The sequence below is a fragment of the Ambystoma mexicanum genome, chromosome 5q (assembly GCF_040938575.1).
Source record: "Ambystoma mexicanum isolate Mex_15411 chromosome 5q, UKY_AmexF1_1, whole genome shotgun sequence".
NCBI lineage: Eukaryota > Metazoa > Chordata > Amphibia > Caudata > Ambystomatidae > Ambystoma > Ambystoma mexicanum.
In genome coordinates, this window is record NC_090933.1 from 1052725022 (window position 1) to 1052752588 (window position 27567).

General features: G+C 46.3%; 1 protein-coding gene across 2 annotated transcripts in view; it reads right to left on the minus strand.

The window, feature by feature from the left end:
- The window catches only part of TAF2 (TATA-box binding protein associated factor 2), a 2148555-nt gene that overhangs the window by 1182618 nt on the left and 938370 nt on the right, over window positions 1–27567 (minus strand). For both annotated transcript variants that reach the window (XM_069621552.1, XM_069621551.1), the window contains exon 16: window positions 1340–1592. In XM_069621552.1, the coding sequence (XP_069477653.1) occupies window positions 1340–1592 (253 nt within the window). The remainder of the gene's footprint in view (window positions 1–1339; window positions 1593–27567) is intronic.

Here is a 27567-nt window from a genome sequence, read left to right on the forward strand (position 1 = left end):
AGGTCTAATCCCTTGAGTGCAAAAAAGTGGACTGAGGTGAGGCGCTGAAGGGTCTGGCTAACCTAGCATGGTTGCGTGCTTCAAATATATAGGCAAAATGTGCTATTTATTTAGGGTCGAAAAGGTGCAGGGACATCCATAGAGTATGGAGGAAAGGGGATGTTGAGTAGAAGCAACACCAAGGTGATTCTGTAAGTGAATTGCTCTTGTGTATGTAATAATCTGGTCAACATTCAATAAGATTATTCAGTGAATATACACCACATGAGGTTTTAGAGGCATATCAGTTGCCAAATGTTCACTCTGCTTACATAGCTAAATTGATTGCTCTTACCTGTGCCTGTGTGCTATATAAGTGAAGAAATGTCGTGATTTATAACAATTTCCGCTATGCCCATGGCTAGTTTACTACTTTGTCATATTGTGGAAACAGGGGTGGACTGGCCTATAGGGAACTCTGGAGATTTCCCAGTAGGCTTCTGCACCCTCTTTTGTGAGATAACCTAATTTATTACCATAATTTCTAATACGAAAAGGGTTGGGCTTGCTGAAAATGTGTAATATGGGGCCACTTTGAAAAATATTTCTAGGACCTCTTTTGGTTCCCAGTCCACCCCTGTGTGGAAACAATGTGGCTATTTGACATTAGCAGGTACTCCTATTTAAAAAGACATTGATGTATAAACCCTGTTTGAATCTCTTTCTGCATTCTGCATTCTGCACTGGCAATAGTAAAGTACAGGAGGCACAATGTGCACCACTCAGTGGTTGAAAATGGCAAGTCTCTCGTACACCATTCAGCACAAACTGTGGCCCTAGAAGGACCCCTAGTTACTAACAATGCTCCCCATTCTCCCAGAAGGCCTAGCAGGTATGAAAAACTGTTTTTTTCTCCTGTTGCTCAAACAGGATTTCTAGTGTATATCTCACCTCTGGATAGGCTTACAGAGTGTCTCTCAAGAAGCTTCTGAAGTTCATTCATATCTATCTCAACTCCAGGTAACTATGACTTCCTTTAATCAGCTTATATTATTTTCTAGAAGATATTAATGGGGCTGAGAGAAAGGAGCAAAAGAACAAACACTGCTGCACACCTCTGTTTGATAAGAGTTATACAAGGTTAAGATAAGTAATGAGGTGCAGAAGAGAAAGACAACCTTGACACTAGGCTGTGAGAAAAGAGGGCAGCATGTGGTAAGCAAGCATAAAAGAGGAAGTATGCTACAATCAGGAAATTGTTTTCAATTATAATATTCTGCTGTTTTTGTACTTCATTTTTGGTTTACTACAAAATTTAACCAGCGCTCATTCGTTCCATTTCTGTGGTAGTAGTTCTTACCTTGGCCAGACAGAAGCATGCCATCATTCTCACTCGATAGAAACACTGCTCCTGCTCAAGTATATCAGTCAGAGCAAGTCTTGATGCCGGAGTGGGAAAGGTTTCCAACGCCAGAATGGATTCTTCCTGTGCAACTACATCTCTTTCATAACGAAGCTGGTACTGCCACATGAAATCAGCTTGCTCAAACTCTACTTTCCTTAAGACCGACATATCTGGGTCTATTCTTATCCAGAGCAGAGGGGAGTCAGCACTGGGGAAAAAAATATTTTGAGTGTGAAGACATGGTATAAAAAACAGTAGCATGGTAAAGCAACGAAAATCACACCTAGACTGACATGCAAAAACAGATACTGATAGAATGACGAGCAGGAATATTCACTAGCATGCATGTGGTGATCTAAGCCAACAGGATAAATTCTGTTTTCTATGTTATCCAAGGAGAAGCAATGCAAGGAACTACACTAGGAGAATAAGTCGCAAAAGCTATGATGAATTTGACAGGGAGGCCCACCACAAATTATCACTCTGACTCCGATAGCAAGTCCAAGGATCTTTATTGTAGAATATAAGTCAGTCTGGGTGCAGGATCTTAGAATGGTCTCCAGTACCTACCGGGCTTTTAGGGATGTTTGGCATTAAGGCTGTACCTCACTCTACTTCCCGCTGGTTTAGCCCCTCCCTAGCCCAAGCGCCACAAACGAGGATCTTAATTTCTCGCCAACAGGGTAACCTATCTGTCAGCTGCCTTAATCTGTTGATGTTTCCTTAAGGCCTTGGCTAACTAGCTCCTCAGGAATTTTCAGACCTTTTCCTGAGCTACCCCGCTTCGTAGTCTAGGGAGTTAGGGATGGTGCCTTTTTTCGCCCGCTGTCACTCTTTCTTCTTCCAAACACGTTCTTACCTGACCCTTCACTACACTGGGTCCTTTAGATATTCTCCTCCCACCATGATACTACCTCTCTATCTCTCACTCTGCCTGTCCACCTGCACCCTTTAATCTTATTTCTTTTCTTACTCTTGTTCTTACTAGCCTTCTATCTCAGTTATCTTCTCTCCCCCTTCCTCTATTTACTTGCCTCTTGCTATTCTTCTGTTGTAATCCCTGTCTCACTCTATGCTGACAGTTATACTCCTATTCTCCCACTCACTGCCGCCCTTACTATTCTGCTGCTCCTACTATTTCTGCAGTGTACTTAACCAACGCTATTGCCCTCTACTACCGCTCTACATCTTCCACTCACTAACGCTCTCTGCTACCTACTCCACTTACAATATTATTCTTTACACCCACTACCACTATAGCTACTACTTCCTTCTCCCTCACTCACTATTCTGCTACTCCCACTACCTTCACTCCTCACAACTATTACCTGCGCCTATCTCCACTCCCAACTACTACCTCTGCCAATACCACAACTAACACTCCACTGCTCCTACTCAACCTCTATTCCTCACATTTCCGCTCTCGCACACAAACACTCTACAGACCCCTCTTAACAGCCTCGGCACTCAAATCGTTCTTGCATCCTCTGGTCTGTTGGATGCCTCTTTCACCACTACCTATCCTCACCCCACAAACCCACACTGAATCATTCACATGCACCTACGTAAATACCTCACCCCTCTCACAGGATTGGCCACTTACCTTAACCAATAGCTGACCTGGCTCCAGGGTGTGTGTCATGGGCAGTGCTAAGGGAAGGCTTTAAGGGTTTGTAAGCCACACCCCTTTCCACATGGACCCTAATGGGGTCCTGGGACGTTGGATGAAAATGGCCCCCATGGGCCTTTAAATATAATATTTATCGCTGGTGGAGGTGTACTGGATTAAAAGGCCTTTCAGGATGCTTTTAATTCATAATAAATAATTCCCTGGTGGGTTAGTGGAGGCTCCAGTAGACGGTTTGCCAGAGTCGCACCAGTGGTGTAGTTGACATGGCACCCCTTGGTGCTGCGTCCATTATTGCTGCAGCCGGTGTTGCCATGTTCATGGCATGCCTTGCAGTGATGTGAACTGCTGACTCGTGGTCCCCGGCGTCTCTGTCCCACAGTTCTGCTCCGGCAGGGGCTTGTCGCTGCATTCTTGAGATAAGGATGGGTGGGAGGGGGACTGCCCTTACTCCGGCACCAGTGTTGGGGTGCAGGAGGATGTGGACTCCCTCCCCCCTCTTCACAGGGTCTGACGGCAGGCCCTGCCACATGAAGGATTAACAGAACACATGAGGCATACATAAAGCGCAACACATTTTTATTAGGTAGGACAGGTTAGGTTGGGATAAAATCCAATGGGAATTATATTAGAAATAAACTATAAATGATACCTGTATTCAGAGTATCAGGATGGGTCAGTTCAATGTGACTCAAGGGCATAGCTGCAGGAATATAGATCTTCACCAGGACTCCCTAACTAGTATACAGTCTCAGGGATAAGTTGTCCAGCAAACGTCTTGGCTCAAACCTAGGGATATCGATAGTTTCTACTTAAATTGTGAATAATGGCAGCATTGTTGTTTGTTTTCCATCTGTGCCTTTCCTTTTGGGGGCTGCAGACAGGGGGTTAATACTGAGAAGTGACATCACTCTCGTTTTCCATTTCACTAGACAACAGTGGTAAAGGCAGTATAGCATGTTTTCCCTGTAGACGATAATTCTGCCTATTATGTTGGTAATGCAACTCGATAGGACCTTTGACAGCGGACAGGTGCGGCACCCTATGCAATTTCAAAATTTTGACAGTTGGGTCTGACAGAATTTTCTTGACAGATATACGGGGAGTTAAACAATGAAGAAACAAGTTTTCTAGTAAGGGGTCCCCAGACTAAGTTTATTATTGCAAAACTCAAGGTGCCCCACCACATACAGAGAGAAAACAGGGCATTGACCAGGGGGTCAGGGTGACCCAACTCACTATCTCAATTAGTACAACATGCATTAAATAATTCACATATAAACATCAATCTGTATGTATCCTTAAAAGACACAAATTCATTTATTACAAAACAGTCACAATTCTTTCACAACAAAATGCTCTCCATCCATCATTCATACATACGTACATACATACATAAAACCATAACTGCCTATTTTACTTAGTGAAACAATATCAAATGTTACACAAATCTTGTCATTTCATCATCTATTTTCTCTGACCCTGTCCTTACTACCGATGTCATATACAGTTTGTTAATAATTTCCAAACAGTTTGTGTGGTTGTTAACACGTGTTTCGGTCAAATGGACAACAAATACTGTCCTTTTCTTCTCAAGACAGTCCTCAGGACGTGAGGCAAAATCTAATAGTCCCGCCTCTCATGGACCGGAGTAAGCCATTTTAGATCTAAAAACATACAGATAAATACAAAACCTGTCAAGATCTTGTGTCATCCCCATTTCTTCAATCAAAGACTATAATTGTCATATATGCAATTCTACACGGTAGGTGTAACACATCTTACTCACCCCCATGCAGTAGCTCTGGGGATGCAGATAGATGTAATGGAATGAATCCTTCACTGGCGCCTAGTATGCTGTTTGACTAGGTCCTGGGAATTGCAATGGGAAAGAAACAAACTAATTTATTCTCTACCCTCATTAAAACGGTTATCAATTAGTTGGTCATATCACGAAGATACTTACGAATCCACAAGAAATAGAGTGTGATGCCTATGGTTAATTTTCTAATGCCCACAGAAATGCACAACGCCATCATTTGGTGGGTGTCAGAGAGTAGGTGGACGCCTGTTTTCCTCGTGATGGGTATTATTACCCAGAGGACTGTAAGTATGTTTGGTGTGGGCTCAAATTAGTCCATCCTTTTAAAATGTGCCAAAAAGTAAAATAAGTTATAATGGAGTCCTTTGACTAATATTCCTGTGCCTGTAGAGATACATAATGCCGGAATATGGGAGGTGCGATGAGGGTGTTGGAGATACGGTTAGTTGTGTGTCTGATTGATGTACATGACAATGGTACTGTGGTGACCATATACCCTCTCCCTTGTAGAGAACACGCAATAGGAAGTAAAGAACCAACAACGTATAGTGATTAAAGGAAGCCATATATTGGAAGCACTACCTACCGGGCTGAGATTCGCTTGGGAGAGAGACAGAGACAAAGGTTGCATGTATGTTATGGGAGGTGATTAAAATACACCACTCCAGAGACTACTTGGTTGTGAGCCTGGATTCGTAAGTATCTTCGTGATATGACCAACTAATTGATCACTGTTTTGATGAGGGTAGAGAATAAGTTAGTTTGTTTCTTTCCCATTGCAATTCACAGGACCTAGTCAAACAGGATACTAGGTGCCAGTGAAGGATTCATTCCATTACATCTATCTGTATCCCCGCAGATACTGCATGGGGTTGAGTAAGATGTGTTGCACCTATTGTGTAGAAGTGGATATATGACAATTATAGTCTTTGACAGGTTTTTTATTTATCTGTATGTTTCTACATCTAAAATGGCTTACTCTGGTCCATGAGAGGCGGGTCTATTAGATTTTTGCCTCACGTCCTGAGGAAGGTCTTGAGAAGAAAAGGACAGCATTTGTTGTCCATTTGACCGAAACACGTGTCGACGACCGCACAAACTGTTTGGAAATTATTAACAAACTGTGTATGACATCGGTAATAAGGACAGGGTCAGAGAAAATAGATGAAATGACAATATTTGTGTAACATTTGATATTGTTTCACTATGTAAAATAGGCAGTTATGGTTTTATGTACGTATGTATGAATGGATGGAGAGCATTGAGTTGTGAAAGAATTTTGACTGTTTTGTAATAAATGAATTTGTGTTTAAGGGTACATACAGATTGACGTTTATATGTGAATAATTTAATAAACTTTGTACTAATTACTACTAACAGGGAGAATGTCTCAGAAACAAACTGAGCATAGCCAGTGGACAGCTTTGCCCAGTGTCAGTGAGTATGACGGAGACTACTGATGTGTAGAAGACTGGTGGCAAAAACACACTATTTTTTTTTTAGTAGATTGGGCAGATACCAAACCATCAACCTGCTCAGTCAGAGAGACCATGCAATGTTGTGTATAAGAACAAAGGGATATTTTGTTTGTGTGCTCTCGCAGGCTCCAATGATTGCAATTCGAATCAATATGCAAGTCACAAGGGGTTGGGTAAGTTAGAAACTGCAAAGATAATGTAGTTAAATGCAAGCACTGGATTGGGTGCTCGTTTGCAAAGCTAGGTGGGATGCATTAGTGTGCACTCCAAGATGTATCTATATAAGTGCCCCAGAGGTGATTTTAAATAGTAGATGGTGGTGTTAGTGGATTGAGAATATGTTCTCACAAGGGTGTCCGCTCAGGCGCTCTGTGGTTAGTAATGTGAGTCACTGCTGTTTTAATGTCAATTTCTGAGTGCCCTACAATTGTTCTGCCTATATTATAGTCCTGAATTTATGGTCACTTATCAGTTGTACTGGCAGCACCTTGGCAGCTGACTTCTTGGTGCTTTTTCCGCTATTAAGTGAAAGGCAACAATAATTATCTCATTTGCTCCTTACCTTGCAGACAACTGCTGGTGAATATGGCACCCTGTCAATAAAGTTGCTATATATTCATTATTCGTGTGAGGCCATTTTTATAATCCAAAGGGTTTATTTTAGCTTAGTTGCAGTGTCTTGTTCAAATGATCCCTGCTTCCCTGTGATCCAGTATATGATCATTTTAAATTAGCATGGCTGAGTATTTCAAATCGATCTTGCCATTTTGCACATTTTGTAATAAACTGCAAAGGTGTCATGAAAGAATTTCATTGTGGACAAAGTTATAGTGCACTTTTAAAATACTTTTCAAAAGCTTTCTAACTAGATGAAATTAAGAGTTCTGATATTATGTTGCTGTTTCCTGAAGAATCAGTCAGTGAATGATTATTCATGTGCCTCCACAATAATTCCAAAGTTATTGTAAATCCCACACAATTCTGTTGTACTCTTTGTAGCCCTGCGTTTAGTGTAAGCAATCTCTCTCAGCATATCTCGACAGTGTTCCCACAACTGACTCAATTTCACGAATGACTATTACCGCACATTTTCATAATATGTGAAATAAAGTTGGCTCTCCTCTCCCTCACTTTACACATCTAGGTTCAATCGAAGGGTACATTGCATACAATTTTACAGGATTTTTATAGTATTGCATGAGGAATGTAGAGTGCATCAATCTATATCGAGCATTCAGTAACACTTTTGGAGGTTGTTCAGATGCCTCTGGCCCGCTCACCAGATATTGGGATCTCTACAACACCATCACACTTCTCATTTGCTTTGACCTTCTGTTGCAATCTCTTTACGTTGCTGTGATTGTGCCAGTATCACACAAGAAACCGTAAATAAAGCAATAAACTGTTAGTGTTAGATGCATTACGAAAAGAAGGGAACCTGGGCCACAGAAAAAAAATCACTGCTGCACATACCAAGCACAATCAAGCCCTGCTTTTGCATGCTTCCACAAAACAGTTCCATCTCAATAGAACTAGATTTAATGATCAGCTCTCCCATCCTCTTCACATGCGGAGTGTACTCTTCTTGTTGTTTCATCCTCGCCATAATCTCACGTCACTGGAGATTCCAGTAAGTCTGTTACAGGCCTATCACAAGCATTTTTCCCCATACTTCTTAACACTCTGGCATAGGTTATTCATGGTGCATCCCACAGGATTCCATGGTTTATCAGACCAGGTATCTGGGAATGCTAAACATGCTACACATGTATACAGTTTACACTGGTTTTGTTTCGTTATCGTGTGGTTTGTATTCTATTCTTCAGACCAGGCAATGAAATGGTGTAGTGTTGCTGCAAGATTATATGCTATCATATTGGGTGCACGGAAACCTCCTGTCTCGATAGGGTCGTGTTAGAGCATCTCCATTAATAAGTGGCCGTGATTTGGCTAGTAAAACACATTAAGCAAGCAGTGTGTGCGCAGTGTGTCTAGTGGTTGCCTATTTGGCAGTCACTCTGCTGAGCTCCGGAAATATTCCTGAGACCTGTGTGGGGAGTCCTTCCATTGTGTCTACAATCTACTGGAGGAGGCCCAATCATTTAAAAACACAAATGGAGCGCACAGCGCATACAGTGTGTGTGCAGTGTGTCTAGTGTCTGCGTGTCGGCAGTGGAGCTGGAGTCTGGGACAAACTGTCAACGTGACTTCGACCATCGATCGAAAATCTCGATGTCATCAGGCGAGCCGCGTACCCGTCAATAACCTCGGTGTGAAGATGCTGTGCCGGCGAGTTCTACGCAGTCTCTATAGGTGAGTGTCTCCTCCCTCATTGAAGGCGCAAGCATTGATTTGTCTGCTAAATTGATAAACATTCAAGAGGCTGTGCATGAAGAAACGCTTACCGCGGTGCCCGGAAGATCTGAGGCAGATGCCCTGAAACATCCGTCTGAATTAAAGACACTGGATGATAGAGGAGATGACAAAGCCGCACAGAATGTGGAAGGAAGAGAGGAACCTGTCCCTCTTACCCTCAGTGATCGTGAAACTGTAATTCCATGTGATAACCTAGCAGTATTGCCGGGCACTATTATATCACAATGTGATCTATCAACAAATAAGCTGGAGGGTATGAGAGGGGAAAGGACCCAAATGATTGTATATGTCCCGAGGATGCTCAAGTAATACATGTCCGCACAAAGCGTGAACCTGGGGTGACTGCATTTGGGGACCCATTGGCAAACTAATTCTTTGGATCACATTTCTGCTATACTGAATTTGTCAGTGGGTGACTCTTTCCATCAGGATCTGGTGTAGGGAGATATTCAGACTCTGCCTCTCGCGCGAGAAGGACAATATACTTCCTGGATAGCTTGTTTATCACAAGATGTCGCAGATAGTGAAATGCAAACCACAAGCCATAACAAAAAACGAAGACGCTCGACGCTGGGCTGTTGTAAATCCGTCTGATGTACCTGCTCTGGGTACCCTCTCGGGGACCCCAAAAGTTCAAAGAAGACATTTCATCCGAAATCCCCACCCATGGGTTAAAGTAGTACTGCCATCTCATATTTAGATTCTTTGTCTCCGAGAGAGAGATGCAGGTATGTAATTCTTGGCATCAAAATGAGTAACTAGAGCAGGCACAAGAAGACTGTATATCACCAGTGGCAATGGCACAATTACAAAACAATGTCATGGCGGCCTTAACTATATCTATGGCTCCGTTTGCCCAACTTTATGAGTCACTTAATACACTAAAAGACCACACAACTCTTTTGGCGATGATGCATTCCAAGTTAATATTCTTGGAAAGCTTTGTGAACACAGTACAAAATAGGCTGGATAAAGAAGCAAAAACGTCCTTAGTATGGCAAAACAGATTGTGTGACTTAGTGAGGCATGAACATCTGGATAAAAATACTCTGATCGCTGCCCTTGTGGAGGATTGCAATTGGTTGAGAACCCACTACAAACCATCACCTGCACTTATTGGGATGCCGTTTAAGACTCCAGAGCAAAACATTTGCAACTCATGTACCTCCAACTAACGCACCACAGATTGGAACTGTGAAGCATGCCAGGGGCAATATTATAAACATCGCTAATTTCACAGAACAAATTGATTTGGAAGATTCAAAAAAGATTCAATCATTGGGAAGCCTGAGGGCCTCAAACGGATTATTGGAGGAGAATCTGGATGAGGGTCCTCAGAGGGTTACCGGAAGGGAGATAGCTCTCCAAGTGACGCAGATTCAGACTAACCCACAAATACCGGTGGTAACCCAGAATAAGTAGAAGATAGATACGGGAACCTTTAAATCATTCGCAATACTAGGAAAAGCCGCGCAATCAGTTTTAACTGGTCTGAAGTCTAAAACATAATTCCAACAACAACAAAAAAATCTAAGAACCAGAAGGTGACAAATCTAATTCGTCAAAAACATTCGTAAGAAATCCAAGGACACATCAGTTGAAGCCTACAATTGACTATAAAAATAAAGAAGACGGAAAAACAATCAGATTTGACTTTAGTGAAGGAATCTAAAGAGTCTTGCAGGGCTCTCCTTGTTATTTGCATATTTCAAGTAAATTTGGGTCTCACCCTAAGTTAATAGGGAATCCAGATGTGGACCCCTTGCTCACTATTCTTAGAGAGGCAAAGCTACACCCTACTGATGAGGTTCAACCAGACCGAAACACGTGTCTGGGTTTGCTGTTGGTACTCTTGTTCAGAGGAGAATTGCTTAGCATTTCAGTGCTGGACTGCCCAAGGCAGGACAAAGACAGATATGTTTGGGATATTTCTTCTCTGTGAAAGATAGTGAGTTAAAGACTCTGGGTAAGGCTCTTGTAACCAGGACTTATGTCTGGCAGAGAGTCTCCCAGAACCCCCCTTGTTATTTGGAATCTAAAATGCTGCCTATTGCCCTTCTTTTGGAACCACAATTTGAAAAACAAGATCCCCAGTTCCTAGAGGAATCCAGTCTGACGGCTTTGTTAGAAAATATCATTCATGAAGATGAGTGGGAAGATGACTAGCTTCCCCGGTCATGGCTGGAAGTAATAATAGCCATTTGGCCATCGATGGGATGCACCACCAGGCACCCTTGGCTAAGCCAATGAGGGTGAGTGAAGGCAAGTGCGGTGTTGACAAGTTTGCCACCTTAAAACAAAAAAGAATGCCCTTAGCTGGGAAAGCAAACTCAAAACGGGAAGAGGGACTTAATCCACGGCTTCCTGCTCAAACAGAAGTATTGAAAAGCTGACTGGGACGAGCCCTGAGCAGGCGGACAAGACAAAATGGCGGCGACACGTTGCGAACACCAAGGATCATGAAGTCAGTGTCGCGATCACGAGTGCTGGACCCTTGCGTCCCTTTGCTTGGAGACTAAAACACATGAGCGCCGCCGAGGACGCACGGTGGCCCAGCGAGCGGGAGAGCCGAACGGATGTGGCTGTGATGACAGGACCGTGGGCCTGGTGGTCGGGGTGCTCCGGGCGTGTTGGATGCCCCATGGTGTGGTGGGTCAGGCTTTGGGCACTGGGTGGCGTGACTCCCCCTCGGTGCCTGGCGGGACGGGCCCCGTCCGACTCATACAACAATATGACCACGAGAGGTGTGAAACCCAAGGCCAAACAGCCCACGATGGAGGCTTACGCCAAGTCCCCCCCAGGGGCGGAAGGAGGCAAGAACAAAGAGACCCCTGTGACGACCGCGGAGTCACCTGGCACGATACAGGAGGTGCTGGCGGCGATTGCGGACTTAAAAGTGTCATGGGAGACCAAGTTGGGCCTCGCCATGAAAGAGCTACAGGAAGGCTTAAACCTCAAGATCGGTGCCGTCCAGGAGGAGGTGAATCTGCTTAGGCTGGATGTGAGGGCGGTCTCGGAGCGCACGGGGACCATCGAGAGGGAGACGGCCACGAACACGGCAGATTGCGCTGCTCACAAAAAGGAGCTACACGCCCTTGTGCAACGGGTGGGCAACCTGGAGGACAGAGCGGAGCAGGCGGAGGGACATGCCAGACGCAACAATATTCGTATTGTGGGCCTACCTGAAGGAACTGAAGGGCCAGACCCCACGGAATTTGTGGAATCCATGTTTTTGCAGGAGATTACCGGCGGGGTACTGACCCAGGGGTTTGCAGTTGAGAGAGCTCATAGGGCCCTGACTAGGAGGCCGCCTCCCGGGGCCCCCCCGCGGCCGATGATCGCGAAAATTCTGAACTACCGTGATCGCAAAAAGATTCTTGAATTCTTCCGAAAAGGGGGAACGATTGACAGAGGATCGGCCAAGATCACGGCCTACCCTGACTACACGCTACAAGTACAGCGGAGTCGGATGCACTTCGGAGCGGTGAAAAGGAGACTTTGTGAAGCTGGCCATCGCTACATGTTACTCTACCCGGCCAAATTGAAAGTTTTCTACAGAAGCAGATCCCTGTTTTTTGAAACACCAACTGAAGCGATGGACTGGATAGACGCGCTGGGCAGTCCTCAAGAATCGGGCATCCAGGCAGAGACTACGGAAGATAAGTAGCTTATGGCTGGGCCGCCTGGGGCAATGGGGCCGAGACATTGGGACTTGAATATAGTCATTTGTACGGTATGTGATGCGTATGATGTTGTGCTGACTGGCTGGCCCATTTGGCGTGCCTACCCGTGGTTATTTGATTGGGAGCTCCAAGAGGCTTCCTTTGTCCCCAATAGTAATATATCTAGTTAGTTAGGTCGCTGTTAGATCGGCGACGCCCCGCGGGGTCCTATTCCTTGTAAACGGGATAAGACCAGACGCGGGTGGGCCTGAGATCCAGGGATGGAGCTGGGCTTTTGTTGGGATGGGAGGGGTTGTTTGCTGTGGTGTGTAGTTGGGAAACAGGGAGGGGGGATGGGGATCAAGGGCGGAAGAGCCGGCGGAGTGTTAGACCAAGGGGGTATTGTGGGGAGGGCGGGGCTGAATACAGACCAAACCGATGGCATCGGATAGTCTTCGCATAGTTACCTGGAATGTCCGAGGCCTCAATAGTTACCTCAAGCGAAACAAAGTAATGCTATACCTGAAGAGGATGCGGATAGACATAGCCCTGCTACAAGAGACCCACCTCACCAGGGAGAAATTGGAGGTGGTCATGAGGAAGTGGAAGGGCAAGGTGCTGGGTGCCACGTACTCGGCGTATGCTAGAGGGGTCATCACCTGGGTGGCGCCGCACGTGCCGTTCCGGGTGCTCGACTCGATAGTGGACCCGGAGGGTAGGATGGTGGCGATAACAGGACTCCTGGAGAACAGGGAGGTACACATCCTCAACCTGTATGCCCCCAATCATGATACTGCAGCCTACTTTAGATCCCTCTATGGCAAACTCGGCCCCTTGGTAGGGGGTGCGATGGTGTGGGGTGGGGACTTCAATTGCGTCTTAGATCCCAAAATCGACCGGTCCGCTGACACCAAAGGGAAAATGTCGCCGGCGGCCAAGGCGCTCGGGACTTTGCTAGGAGACTTGGGGCTGGTAGATGTGTGGAGGAGACTCCACCCCATGGAGAGGCAGTATTCGCACTATGCGGCGCCATACGATTCATATACGAGATTGGATTATGTGTTTGGAACTGCCGAGATAGCGGGCGAAATAGTGGAGGCGGAATACAAAGCTCGAGTGTTGTCGGACCATTCGCCCCTGGTGGTAGAGTGGCGACACCAACCCCCTAGGCCTCGGGTCCCCACATGGAGGCTCCGGTCGGAGGCACTGCAGGATGAGGGATTCCGGGAAGCCCTGAGGGTTGCCATCGGGGAATATTTTGAGATAAACACGGGTAGTGTGCGTTCTGCGGGAACTCTGTGGGAGGCCTTTAAGGTAGTGGTGCGCGGAGTGGCCATCTCCAAATCCAAGGGACTTCAAGGGGGTATCGGGAGGGAGCTTCAGGACACCGAAAGGGAACTGGAGAGCCTGGCTCGTCTCGAGAATGCCACTCAGGTAGACAAGACTAGGATGAGAGACCTTCAGGTGGCGTGCAGCGCTCTTTGGGACCGACTATGTAGACTGAACTATAGGAAATACACCGAGCGGCTACACGCGGGGGGCGACAAGCCAGGCAGACTGTTGGCCTGGCTGTACAAGAGTGAGTCCCCCCGAGTGGTTATTCATGAGATCCGTGGTGAGGACGGTGGTCTTCGCAACACTCAGGATGGGGTGAACGAGGAATTCCTCAGGTTCTACAAACGTTTGTATGAGGACACTGGGGAGGACAGGAGTCAGGACATCCTGAACACACTGGAAGACATTGGTCTGCCCACCCTAGACGACCTGGAGCGGGAGGAACTGGACGCCCCTATCACTTCTGATGAGCTGGAGGTGGTGATCCGGGGCCTCCCCACGTGTAAGGCACCTGGAGCGGATGGCCTGCCTGGTGAGTTTTACAAGGTGTACGTGCAGGAGCTGCTGCAGCCACTGCTGGCCTTGTTTAACGAGGCATACGAACAGGGAGAACTCCCGTTGTCCCTCCGTGAGGCCATGATTGTCCCATTACTAAAACCAGGCAAGCCGGCTGTTGAGTGTGGATCTTATAGACCTCTGTCCTTGCTAAACCAGGACAGCAAAATACTCACGGCGGTGCTGGCCAACAGGTTGAAGAAGGTGATTGGCAGGCTGATCCACCCGGATCAAACGGGATATGTCCCAGGCAGGAATATCAGTGATAACCATAGGAGGCTGCACCATGTTATTGACCATACTAAGAATGACACGGGCGAGATGGCGGTAGTGTCGCTGGATGCGGTCAAGGCCTTTGATTCAGTGAGATGGCCTTGGCTGAAAGCGGCCCTGCAGGGATACTGCGTGGGCCCTGGTTATATCAGATGGGTCCAGTTGCTATATAACAGCCCGGTGGCTAGGGTCAAGACTGGGGCCACAGTCTCGGATGCCTGGCAACTTAGCAGGGGGACCAGGCAGGGATGCCCTTGGTCACCCATGTTATATATACTTGCGCTGGAACCGCTGGCGATATGCCTGCGGCAACAATACAGAGAGGTGGGCATTAACACTGCCAGCGGCAGCCACTTAATATCTCTCTATGCGGACGATATGCTGTTGTACCTACGCTACCCGGAGGAGAACCTGCAGTACGTACTGGAAGTACTGGATCATTACGCTGTCCTCTCGGGCATATCAGTGAACCCCAGGAAGTCTAGCCTGTTCCCTTTGGGTGGGTACAGGGACGTCCCGTTGGAGAGGCTGCCTGAGTTGCCAATACCATGGCGGACCGACACGTTTAGGTACCTGGGGGTAAATATTTACCACCAGACTGATGCGGTACACAAGCATAACACAGAGAGAGCCATAGAGGGGGTCAAGAACAGCATGACATTCTGGTCCAGATTGCCCCTGTCCATGATGGGGAGGGCGGCTTTGCTGAAAATGGTGGTCCTTCCCAGACTCCTGCATTTCTTCGTGAACGTCCCGTATTTGATCCCAAGAGCCTATTTGTACGACTTCATAGTATGTGTAGGGGCTTCGTGTGGGGTAACTCCAGGAATAGGGTGGGCCTGTGGAAGCTCCAGAACCCGTACGAGAAGGGGGGTATAGGCTTGCCCAACTTCGAACTATATTATCTGGCGGGACAACTGTTGTATGTGGCCAGGTGGTTCTCTGATGAAGATTCGGCGGAATCTAGGTTGCTGCGTGAGGATGCGGCCCCATACTTCCTGAGAGAGGTGGTGTGGCTACAAAGGAATAAACTGACGGGAAGAGGGTGGCTATTGAGGTTGGTATGGGAGGTCTGGCACAGAACATGGAAATTGATGGGGGAGTCAGAACCACTATCTTGGCAGGTCCCGCTGGTGGCCCTGTGCGAAAACGACACCCAACTGTTTCACTCTGTCCGTAGGCACTGGGAGCCGGTGGGCCTGGCCACGCTTGGGGACATATGGAGGGAGGGGGAGGAGCTGGACTTTCAAAAGTTGTAGGATGAGACGGGGGTGCACAGAGGCCAGTACATTACCCATGCCAGGCTAGTAAAACAAGTAAGAAAGAGATGGCCGGAGACGGCACTGGCAGATGATCCTGATGCCACCCTTGAAACTATGTATGATGTCTCAGAGGGTGGGCATGAAATATCACGGATATACGAACTCCTCAGAACGAAGGCTGGGAGAGAGTTGCCCCAACTGAGGCATGAATGGGAGGAGGAGATGGGTGAACTCATGACGGAGGGTCAGTGGAAGAGGGTCCTGGGATATCATAAAAAGGTGTCCCGAAATGCACGGCTCCAACAACTCCAGTTCTACATTACTCACAGGGCCTACCTGACTCCCCAGAAGATCGCACGGTTCGGAGGCTCGATCACTCAAAAATGCCCCAGGTGTGGGGAGGTGGAAGCTGGGTTGCTACATATGTTTTGGGCCTGCCCGGAAGTGTATAGATTTTGGGAGGAGGTCAAGATGAAGCTCGCAAGTGGGAGAGTGGTGTTGGACGTGGGATCTGCCTGGTCATGTATGCTTGGGATCTTCCCCAGGCCCAGACACTTTAGGCACCTGAGCAAGCTGAGGGACCTGGTATATGTTCTGGCCAAACGCAGGATTGCCATGAACTGGAAATCGGCTAGCAGGCCGAGAGTGGAACTATGGTGGGCGGACCTTATGAGGTGGGCGGAGGCTGAATCCGTGGTTTGGTTTGAAGCGGTCAATAGAGGGGGCGAGGAGGAGATAGGGCCCTTGCTGGCCTGGCGACAATTGGTGGCCTCTATGACCAACCCTCAACAGGGCTTGGACGAATCTGAGAATTCGGAAGATGTGCCTACGGACAACGTTTCTCCTGACGGTGCCCCGACTGAGGATACAAGGGAGCTGGCTCTGGCTTGATGGGGGATGGGGGGAGTTTTTTCTTTTTCTTTTTTTTCTCCTTTTCTCGTATTTTCTTTTGTGGTTTCTGTAAATAATTAACAGTTGTATTGTGTTGTGTGTTGTCTGTTTTTCTAAAATATAAAATCAATAAAATATTTTTTTTAAAAAAAAAGTATTGAAAAGCTCGAATCAATCAAATCTGACCCGAGCCATGGGAATCTGATTATGCTGCAACAACTGTTGACTGCAAATGATAATTTGATCCTTAATCGTAGAAATGTTCCGAAACTACATCACATCCCTAGATTAAACATACATTCTGAGGATATCGGTGTGGTCCAGTTTGTAAATGAAAAAAGGACTGACTGGGTAATCCTGCATTTGACAGAACGGTGACGAAGATGCAAGAATGTACGTGATATTTAATGTGTACTGGAACAGGGCCATGTGTGATGAGGATGCTCTTATTGATTCTGTGATGGAGAAGTTAGATGAGTTTTATGTCACTTATAAAAATCATGGCATAATAATGTGCAGTGACAAACATAACATTGGCTGATTGCAACCCGAGGCCAAAGAGCACAATATGATGCAGGAGCATATGCTCAAAATCATTTGCAGAAATAACACCAAAAATCTCTGGGAGCTTCTAAATAATAATGGCAGATTCCAATCTGCAGTGCAATTCAGCCAGGTCTATGGAGAAGCATGGGTAGCTAATTTAACCTCTCTTTACCCTGCCTGCACTAAGGGAACCAATAGAGTATCTTATGACCTACAAATAATGGTCCTTCAATTTTTACCTGCAAGACATCGAAGATTTAATAAGGAAATTAAAATCTTCATAGCCCCTGGACTGGACGACCTGATTAATAGTAGGTTAAAGGAAGAATTCACTGCTTGGGCTAAGTTTATTATCCTAGTTCTGAAACAGGCGATTACCTCTAGAGCTGTTCCTTGTTCATGGAAATTGGCGATAATAGTCCTGTTTTCAAAAAGGGCGACAGGGAAGATCCGAGGAATAACTGGCCCATCGTTCTACTGTGGGATCTGAATAAATGGGCTATCGGGTCTGGTCGTCTAGAACCGAGACAATCAGGATTCGTTAGAGGGGTGGGCACTATTTTAAATCTTTTTCTCTTAAACCTGCTGAAGCTTAAGGCGATAAAATCTAAATCCGATACTGCCTGGCCTCTATTGATTTAGAGCAGGGGTTCAACAGTGTTAATAGAGAGAAGCTGTGGAGGAAGCTTTGTAACTGGGGATGCCCTTGGGACTTAGTGGATGCAATAGGGATTCTATATTCTGGATCGTTGATTGAGGTCAGGACGACAAGGCAGGGGCCGTTAACAAAAAATTATTAACACCTACAAAGTCCTGAAACAGGGCTGTCCTTTAGCCCCCAACCTTATTTAATGTATACTTATCAGACCTCTCTGAATTACAGAATGGAGTCTGTGCTTTCCGGATGAAGATCCAGGAATGTCCCATCCATTGGATGCTATACGCCGATTACCTGATTGTTATAGACCAAACTCCAACAGGTCTCCATAGTAGATTAAACCAGTTTATGGCCTACACAGTGCAAAATAATTTGAAAGTAAACATCCATAAATCGAATATCTCGGTATTAACAGCTGCCCAAAAAAGGAGGAAAAATCTAAAGAAAATATTCTGTTGGGAATTGGGAGGAAAAAGGGTGCAGGAAATGGAGTCGATCAAATGTCAGGGGACCTTGGTTGATTGAAGCATAAATGAACTGGGTGGTATCTATCCCTTAGAAATAAGGCTAAGAGGCTGGCAGCCCAAGGGGTGGTTCTACAAAAACACTTTGTAAATACACTTTTTTAAACAGAAGGCAGTCCCAATCCTAACCTACGGATCTGAGGCAATGACAAATCTGCCCTGGCAAACGTGGGGGATATTAGAAGGATGGTTTTGGAGACTAGTTTTATCTATTGAATCAATTGTATTATGGAAGTTGTTAGGAAAGATTTCATTTATGTGCAATTTTCCTTCCATTTATGGACCCCACCAAACCTTTTGCTTTTGTGTGGCTATCCCTAACCTGACTTTTTCCAGTGGAGCCGAGCCTTCAGCTGAACTCCCCTGGGCTTTTGCTCACTTGTTATGGGGAAACTGGCACGTCCTTCAGATTGTCAGTACTGGGAAACAATGTTCCCCCTAGTCTTTGACTATGTTGCCATTTCTTGGCAACTTTTGAACAGTGCACAATGTACCTCCCAGTACCGCGCGCTGGGGTCCCTTTTTGTTTTATGGCCCTAGACACCCTTGAGGGATTTTTGGGTGATTGTACGAGTGTGCCTGGGACGAACTGGTGGCAGCAGTTACATTTCATTTAAACCGCGCTTACCGCATTTGGCTCAAGACTGTGGCCAGGTCCGAAAATGGCTGAGCCACAAAGTCTTTTGTTCTGTCCCATGGCCATTTTGTCCCTTGCCTTCACCCAGGTCGCGAAACCCGGGTTTTCCTTATTTGGGCATACAGTATCCAGCAATAAACAATCTCTTTGGTGGGCTTCTGCCTGTCACGTATGTCTACCGAGGAAGAGGGCTGGGAGTGTCTAGTCTTAATCCACACTACTGGTTCCAGGATGTCTGGAGTGCATTAATCACTGAGACCACCGTGGGCCGTGATTGGTCCATGTCTGGGATGCCTGCAAGAGAGCAGATCTTCGATTGGAAATCCTCGATTTTGGCGCAAAGCTATTCTTGGATCAGAGAAGAAGCTTTGCAGCCATTCCAAGTTGATCACCTGTTTTCTCACCAAACTACAGAAGGAGCCAAGTCTCCTAACATGAATAAACAGACTCATCAAACCGCCGGACATGCTTTGGTAGGTTTTGGCACCCTTTGCCCTCTGCTGTCCCCTCTGAACCCTGCTTTCTTCTTCGATCAAGAAGGCCACGCAAGGCGCTTCACCCCTTTTGAGCAGTGGGAACAACTACTCTCGGCGCACCCTGCTTAACCACCGAACAAGCCACCTTTGGAAGCATTCCTGGGCCACCTAGCAAACTGTCAGCTCTACCTCAGATAACCCGCAGCACCGTCATCGTCTTGAGTGTAGACCCGAGACTTGCGACATTGCTGGTTTGTGGTCCCATGCATTCTCCTGCCAAATTTCGCAGATCTGGGTCCTGGATAAGGAGTGTGTGCAACTCTGCCCGCATCCATGATTCCTGCGTCACTACCTGGTGGTGATGGTCGCTATAGTTCCCTTGCTCTTCTGCTCTCCTGTGCCCTGAAGCCAGCTGCACCAGAATTTTCTTCATATCTCCTTCGGAAGCTAAGAAAAGGCAACTGTCCGGTCACGCACAATCGTTCTCCACTGCAGCCGCTGAGAGCCGGAGCGCTGCAAACCTGCAGGACTCTAACCTACTAGCGGCCTTGACTAAACTGGCGAAGTTTGGTCTGGACTGTGCCGAGGGTCGGTGAGAACTTGCATCACTTACCGGTGTCCCCCTGGCACAGCTGATCATTTTTACGCACAAGAAACTTGGCTGGGTTAGCCTGCGCTCCCTAGCTATTCTCCCCCTTTGAAAACTGATTTGCCACCAAGGGCAAAGCCTACTCGAATAGTGGGAACCATTCCTTCATCACCGCAAGCCCCTTCCTGACTTGCTACAGCCACTAAAAGAAGACCCGCTTTTTGTTCATCTGCGCGATCGTGCGTTTTTACACACAACTGTACTGTTGAGCATAAGGCTCCCCACTTCTTAGGGCTGGATGCAAAAGTTAGGGAAGGAACTGTGATGAATTAACTAATGCCATTTGTGTGTTAACTTAACGCTCTCTTCACAGTTTGCAGTTGTATCTCATCCCTAAATTGCATTAGGAAATGTGTTGTATATATATTGTAGAGAGTAAGGATTTGTGCGATAACTGCTTTTGGGCAAATGGGGTGGTTGGAATATCTGGACGTCTCACTGGACACTTTGAGAGGTAATCCGGAGAAAGTCGAGGAGAAATTAAAACACCAAGACTGGATTGATACCCAGGATAAAAGATCAAGATTTAAGCTGCCGTTGGATTTGACATTTGAAAGGAGGGCGTTGAATCAACTACCCGCTTATCTTCTTACATTTCCATCCCCCTTATACCGGATATGTTTATGAGACTCTGCCTGAATATTCTGCCAACTAGAGAGGTTCTGCATGTTCGGAAGCAGCTTTCGTTGGTGTCACCCAAATGTAGATTTTGTGAAAAAGAGGGCATCATTGAATCGTTATATCATCTGGTGGTGGGATGTGGAGAATTATCAGAGATGAGAACTAGGTACTTGGGGTCTTATGTTAAAGAAGTAGACACATTGTTGGCCCTGGAATTGTGGGAAAGTTTCTTAATTGGAGAGAAGCAGAGTTTGATTGTGGCAGTTGTGACATTTTTAGAGGAAACTCAAAGCTGAAATGGATACAAATGGTTGTAGTATATTGGAACTGAAAGATGAAAGGTGATATGAAATGTTTAGGTTGAATTATCAAAGGTTTGTAATAGACCAAATAAATAAAATAAAATTAAACATTGTGTCGTATAAAGCAGAGGGAGTACCTAACGGTTATGGAAATATCAGCCATCTTGCTATTCACTGCTTACAATCCTACTGGTGAGCCAAAATAGCCACAACTCGTGCAGCCACTATATTAATGTACATTGACACCAGCCAGAACCAATGAAACTGTAAGGGAGATTATAGAGCACCTTGGTGGTAGCCGTAATCCTTGGAATCCATACTGGTTCTGTGAGGGTGCAGAAGAAAGATTGGGGTCATTTTTGGGGTTATAACCGATTAATTATAAACGAGAAAACTATCTCTGCATACTTTAAAGGGCTTGCCCGGCCACAACCTAGGAAAACTAAAGTGGCTGGTCAGAATGTCTGTCCAAAAAAATAGGTTCTCCGTCCTCTGTCAGAAACCTAGTAATGTAACCCTAACACTTAAACCAAACATCTATAAGAAAAGTTAAGTTCCTTCTCCTTGTGTCCTGCTTAAGTTTGATTGTGAGAATAATGATTTCAGAGTCCCTTCAAAACAGGGCCAGGGGAATGACTCCCTTCCAATGGTTTCCTTTATCAAAGTTCTCCAGAGTGATCCTTCAGTACTTTTACAGAAAGCTTGGATCAGTCCCTTCAACTCTTTCCAGGAAGTAAAATGGCTTCCCTTTTATATGTCAATGATAAATATATTTTCACAGCTTGTCTGTATCTTTGTAAACCTTTCGCCAGTCTACTTGAGCAGTGGTAGTGGTTGGGCCACAGCGACAAGGTAGATGACTCCGGATGCCCTCTGCTGGAGCAGTGGTATTGGTTTGGCCACTGAGACGAGGGAGATGACTCCCGTTGCAATGTGCTTGAGCAATTGTATTAACTTGCCCACTGCAGCGAGAGAGATCACTCCCGATGCACCCACCCTTAATCTCTGCCTGAGGTGTTGGCACAAGATTGACCACTGCGGCGAGGGAGATACCTCCCCCACTGTACTCTTCCTTAATCCCTGCTTCAGCAGTGGTATAAGATTGACCACTGCGCTGAGGGAGATACCTCCCGATGCACTCTTTAATCACTTTTCCTTCACCTGTTCCCCACCCAGACTTTGTCTTTATCATTACCTGCTTTGCGGGATTACTTCACCAGTTCTTCACACGGCTGCAGGTTTCTTCTTGCTGTTTCGTTTCTCCTCTGTTCTCTTGCGTGGCTCCGCAGCAAGTTACTGCTGGTGGTGGTCACAGTGTTGTTCCAGGACCATCCAGTCCACCCGCTACGGGTCACGCCACCACCACGGTCCTTCACCGACCTCAGCGTGTCAGCTCCTTTCCGACCAGTTGGACAGGTCACTTGCGTCACTCGGCTCACCTCTTTTCTCTCGAGGACTTGCTCAGCATCTGCTCCAAAATTCCCAGTTTGGCCTCCGCGGGCTGCACTCACGGACTCAGTTCTTCAGCAATGGATCTGCCAGAGTCCTTTCTTGCTGCTTGTTTTATTTTATTGACTCTGCCCTCACATAATGTCAACACCATCTTTTTGAACATTTTATTGAATTATTCATAGATAAATACACATTGACATTAGGATAGCATTATTCAGCAATACAATCCATAAGAAATGGCCAGAGACTAGTTTGTGCAGCGTATAACATTGGCCGTGCTATTGGTTCATGAGGTTTTCCTCAGGGGCCTCAAGGCCAGAGCCCATCCCACCCCGTTCCCCCCCCCGCCTATTAGTCCGCTCCGCCTTGGAGCCAGCGCATTAGTGGAGATCTTCTGGTGACGCTTTTTCCAAATAGTCCATGAAGAACGCCCATGTATTTAGGAAGTATTTCAAGTTTCCCGTGCGGATGGCTGTTATCTTTTCAGCCACTACAATTTCCCATCATTTTGACCACCATAGTGGGACTGAGGGACCGTCAGTGTTTTTCCAAAGCCGTGCCATTGCAACTTTTGCATCTAACAGGAGATGTGTGCTCAGCCGTGAACCCTGCCCCATTAGTGGGAACTCTCCTCCCTCAGGATTCCACGGGAATGCCAGTCCGGTGATTGCCTTCATGTGGTCTGTCAACTCTCTCCTGTATGCCTCTGCTTTTGGACAGGACCACACTAGATGGAACAGAGAGCCCCTGGATGTACACCCTCTCCAGCAATTTGGGGGAATTTCAGGATTGGTTTTATTCAGTTGGTCTGGGGTGACATAGTATCTGTAACAGAGCTTATATCCTCCTTCCCTGTTTGAGATGCATTGTGTGCTCTTGTGTAGCCTGACCCAAATCTTTCCCCATTCCTCCACATCTATTGCTCGGCCTAGGACCCTCTCCCAATCGAGCATGTACTTTTCTTTTTTAGCAGGGTCTGTTTTGTCCAAGAGGCGATAAAGCATTGCAATTCTGCCCCTCTGAGCTGCTGATAGTAAGGATAGTTCCAGCGCAGTCAAGTCTCTAGCCCCTCTCTCCCTGACCATTTTGTGGGAAACCCAGTGGCAAAGTTGGGCGTAGTGGAACTGCTTATTCTCACCTACCCCGAATTTTTCCTTGCATCTTTCAAATGTTATGGGTGAGCCCCCTTCTAAGAAGTCTGATAGTTTTTCCAGCCCTCCCGCCTTCCATGGTGCGAAGCTGTATGCGGGATTACCCTGGGGTAAATTCAGGGTTATTCCAGATAGGTGTGAGCTGTCCCCTGGAGCACCTACAACCCCATTTCTGCGCTGCTGTCTTCCAACGGCGAACAGTCATATTTGTTGCTGTGAGGGGGCCCCGATTTGCCTGGGCTTTTACGGGTGGTAAGTGAGGGAGCTCTTATGGGGGAACCGGGCAACAGGCTTCTTCTAGCTGCTTCCATAATGGCTGGTTGGCTGATTGAGCCCATGTATATGCTTGAGATAGTTGCGCTGCGAGCGCATATCTAGCCACGTCCGGGACCCCCAGACCTCCCAAAGCCCTCCCTCAGAGCATAATCTTCTTTGCTATTCTGGGTTTCCTGCCCCCCAAACAAATTTTTGTACATTTCTCTGTATGGTGAGCAGTTCACTTGCTGGGATGCTTACCTAGAGTGCTGCGCATTGGTACAGTAATCTAGGGATTAGATTCATTTTTACCGCGGCTATTCGCCCGAACCAGGAGATTTCTTGGCTCTCCCAATGCTTTAGATCTCGGTGGAACTCATCCAATAGCTGAGGGAAGTTGCACAGATACACCCTGAGGAATTCGATCGCAGATTCTGCCCAGGGGATTGGTAACATGGAGTCATGGTCTGTCTTTTGCTTTTTGGTGAGATTAATTGCCAGCAGTGATTTGCCCAGATTCACCTTAAACCCGAAGACCAATCCTAATTCCTCAATCTCCTCCCACAGGGGCCTCAGGGATGTGTCCAGTATAGTCGCGGTTATTAGTACATCGTCTGCATATAGTGCGATCTTGTATTCCTGTTCCCCCCACTGTGAGCCCCTTTATTTTTGGGTTTTGCCGGATCTTGTTCGCAAAGGGCTCCAAAAATAAGGTAAAAACCAGTGGTGATAGTGGGCAGCTCTACCTGGTTCCCCTTGTTATAGTTATCGTTTCAGATCCGATACCATTAACGCAGAGATGCGTGGTGGGATTCTGATAGTTAGCCATTATCCACTTTGTGACGTTTGGCCTGAACCCAAAATGTGTTAGCACCATGCCGATATACCCCCAGTACACGAAATCAAAAGCTTTGTGTGCATCTAATCATAGCATGACCATACCCTCCCCCATCCTATGCGCTCTTTCTATAAGATTTATGGTACGCCTAATGGTATCTTGTGTTCACCTCCCCGGGATGAATCCCGTCTGGTCGCGGGTTATTATATCTGGGAGATACGCTTTTAGCCTAGTCGCCAGGACTTTCGAAAATATTTTGCCATCATTGTTCATAAGGGTTATTGGTCTGTAGGAGGAGGCCTGCACAGGGTTTTTCCCTGGCTTGTGGACTAGAATCGTTACCGATTCCGCCTTTGATTTGCTGATTGAGCCTGTTGACAGGAAGGAATTAAACAGGGTAGATAGTTGCGGGCCTAGTATATGCGCATAGGTTTTATAACATTTTGCAGTCAGTCCGTCAGGCCCCAGTGCTGTACTTTTTAAGGACTTAATGGCTTCAACTATTTCTTCTAATGTGATCTGATTTTCTAGGGCCGACAGATGGGTTTCAGTTTGAGAGCCGTTGGGGAGTAAATAATAATTGCATATGATGCCCAATCTCTTTTGTGTAACTCTTGGGTGTTGTGCAATCTACTATGATTTACAAATCCAAATATTTGGATTTTGTATTGTATATGGCCAATTATGTAACCAACCTAGCCTCAGAAGAAGAGCCCAGTTTGCTCGAAACACGTATCAGGCTGTCATCACATTAAAATTATTTGTGCACTCATGCAGTAAACCTTACAGTGACTGGCGCAGTGTGATTGTAAAATTTGCTAACTTGTTCTTTTTCTTGTGGAGTAAATAGCTGGGCAGTTTCGAGAGGCGCGGGCAGTCTGGACATTACTGCTCTATGGTGATTCACCAGCTCTTCCATTTTGTCCGCCACAGTGTATCGGGCTCTACCGTCAGCTCCTGTAAGTCGCGAGATGTTATTCCTGCTGTGTACCTTTTTTAGCTTATATGCGAGTATCCGGTACGCTTTGTTGCCTTTACTACAATAAAATAGCTTTGTATAGGGTAGTGATTTGGCAGAGCGGTCAGCCCAGTGCAAAAGTGCAATCTTGGCTTTCTTCAGACATACAAGGCTCCAACTCTTTTTCCCAGGATAATACCTCTTCCTCTAATTTTGCAGCAGCAATTTTCGACATCCGCCTCTGCTCCGCTCCTGCGCTAATGAGTGTACCTCTCACTACCGCCTTCATGGCATCCCAGATAATGTCTATGGCTGTCGGATGCTGTGTTTTCAGCGAAGTAGTTAGCAAGTGTTTCACCGGTTTCCCTTTTGATGCTCTCATCCAGTAGAATGGAGTCATATAGCTTCCAAAATCTTTGGAGGGCGGGGGGTGAGTGGAGCCTTTTATGCTAAGAATTGCAGACACTGGGGCATGATCCGAGAACATTCGGGTGAGTATCTCTACCTTGTCTAGGCACGGGTAGATAGCACTTAAGACTAGTAAGAAGTCTATTCGCAAAAAGCACCTATGCCTATAGGAATAGTGGGTGTAGTCCCTAGCGCCACCATTGGACAATCTCCATGCATCTACCGTCTCAGTTTCCCTAAGGAACCTAGCGAAAGACAGAGCTTGGATGTAGTCTCTTCTGGTCGGGGGGAGAGTTTTGTCCACTAGGGGAAAAAGGACCAGGTTGAAATCCCCACCTACAATGAGAATACCCTCTGCGAAAGCGAGGATACTTGAGATCAGGTCAGATATGAACTTGTCCTGGGCAGCGTTAGGGCAATAAACAGCAGCTATGGTGATAGGTCGTTCAACAAACAGTCCCTTCACTAAGAGATATCTACCACCAGGGTCTCTCCAGACTGTAAAAATTGTTAGGGGGACCCTCTCACTCAGTAGGATTGCTACACCCTTTTTTTACTCCCCAGATGCGGCAAAAAATGCCTTTTTGTATCTCTTAAATCTAATACGATTTTCATAGGCTTGCAACAGGCGAGTCTCCTGGAGGAGTACTACATCTCCGGCCAACAACCCGAGCTTGTGCTCCACGGACCTACGTTTCCCAGGGGAGTTGAGACCATGGACATTCCATGTGAGGAGTTTGACTTCACTCTCGTCATCCAGCCCCATGAGGTTCAATAGCAAATTTGGCTTTGGATGCTGCCTTGCTGGCCATGGCGTATGCTGCTACAGGGTAAATGCCCAGGCAATGTATCCTCCTATTGCTAGGTCTCTCCACTGCGTTTGATGTAGTAAATCATGACATCCTATGCCAACATCTAGACACAACAGCCAATTCTCTTCAAACGCTATAAATTCGATCCGGTCATTCTTATCCAATCGATCTATCCCCCCCAGTCCCGGTAACATGCAGGGTTCCACAAGGCTCTTGTGTTTCACCTACTCTTTAAAACGCATTTAACAAACTTTTATTTGACAAACTTGACAATATGGGTATCTCGTATTCTAATTATGCGGACGATAACCAGATTCTAATACCTATTAGGGGATGCTATGACACAGACACAAAAAACCTAAACAAAATATACCTCGCCATCCAGGCCGGCTAGCAACAAATTATGCCTTAATGATGATAAGATAGAGCTTATCATCATTGGAAACAAAACAAAACTTAATAACCTCACCTGCAGTACAAATCATTCATCATTGTTGGCAACACCAACCCAGTAGTCAGTGAGATAAAAACCCTCAGTCTACATTTTTTCTGTCCTCATGCTAAACAGACAAGTCAATGCAGTAGTCTTCTCTGCTATGTACACAGCCAAACTAA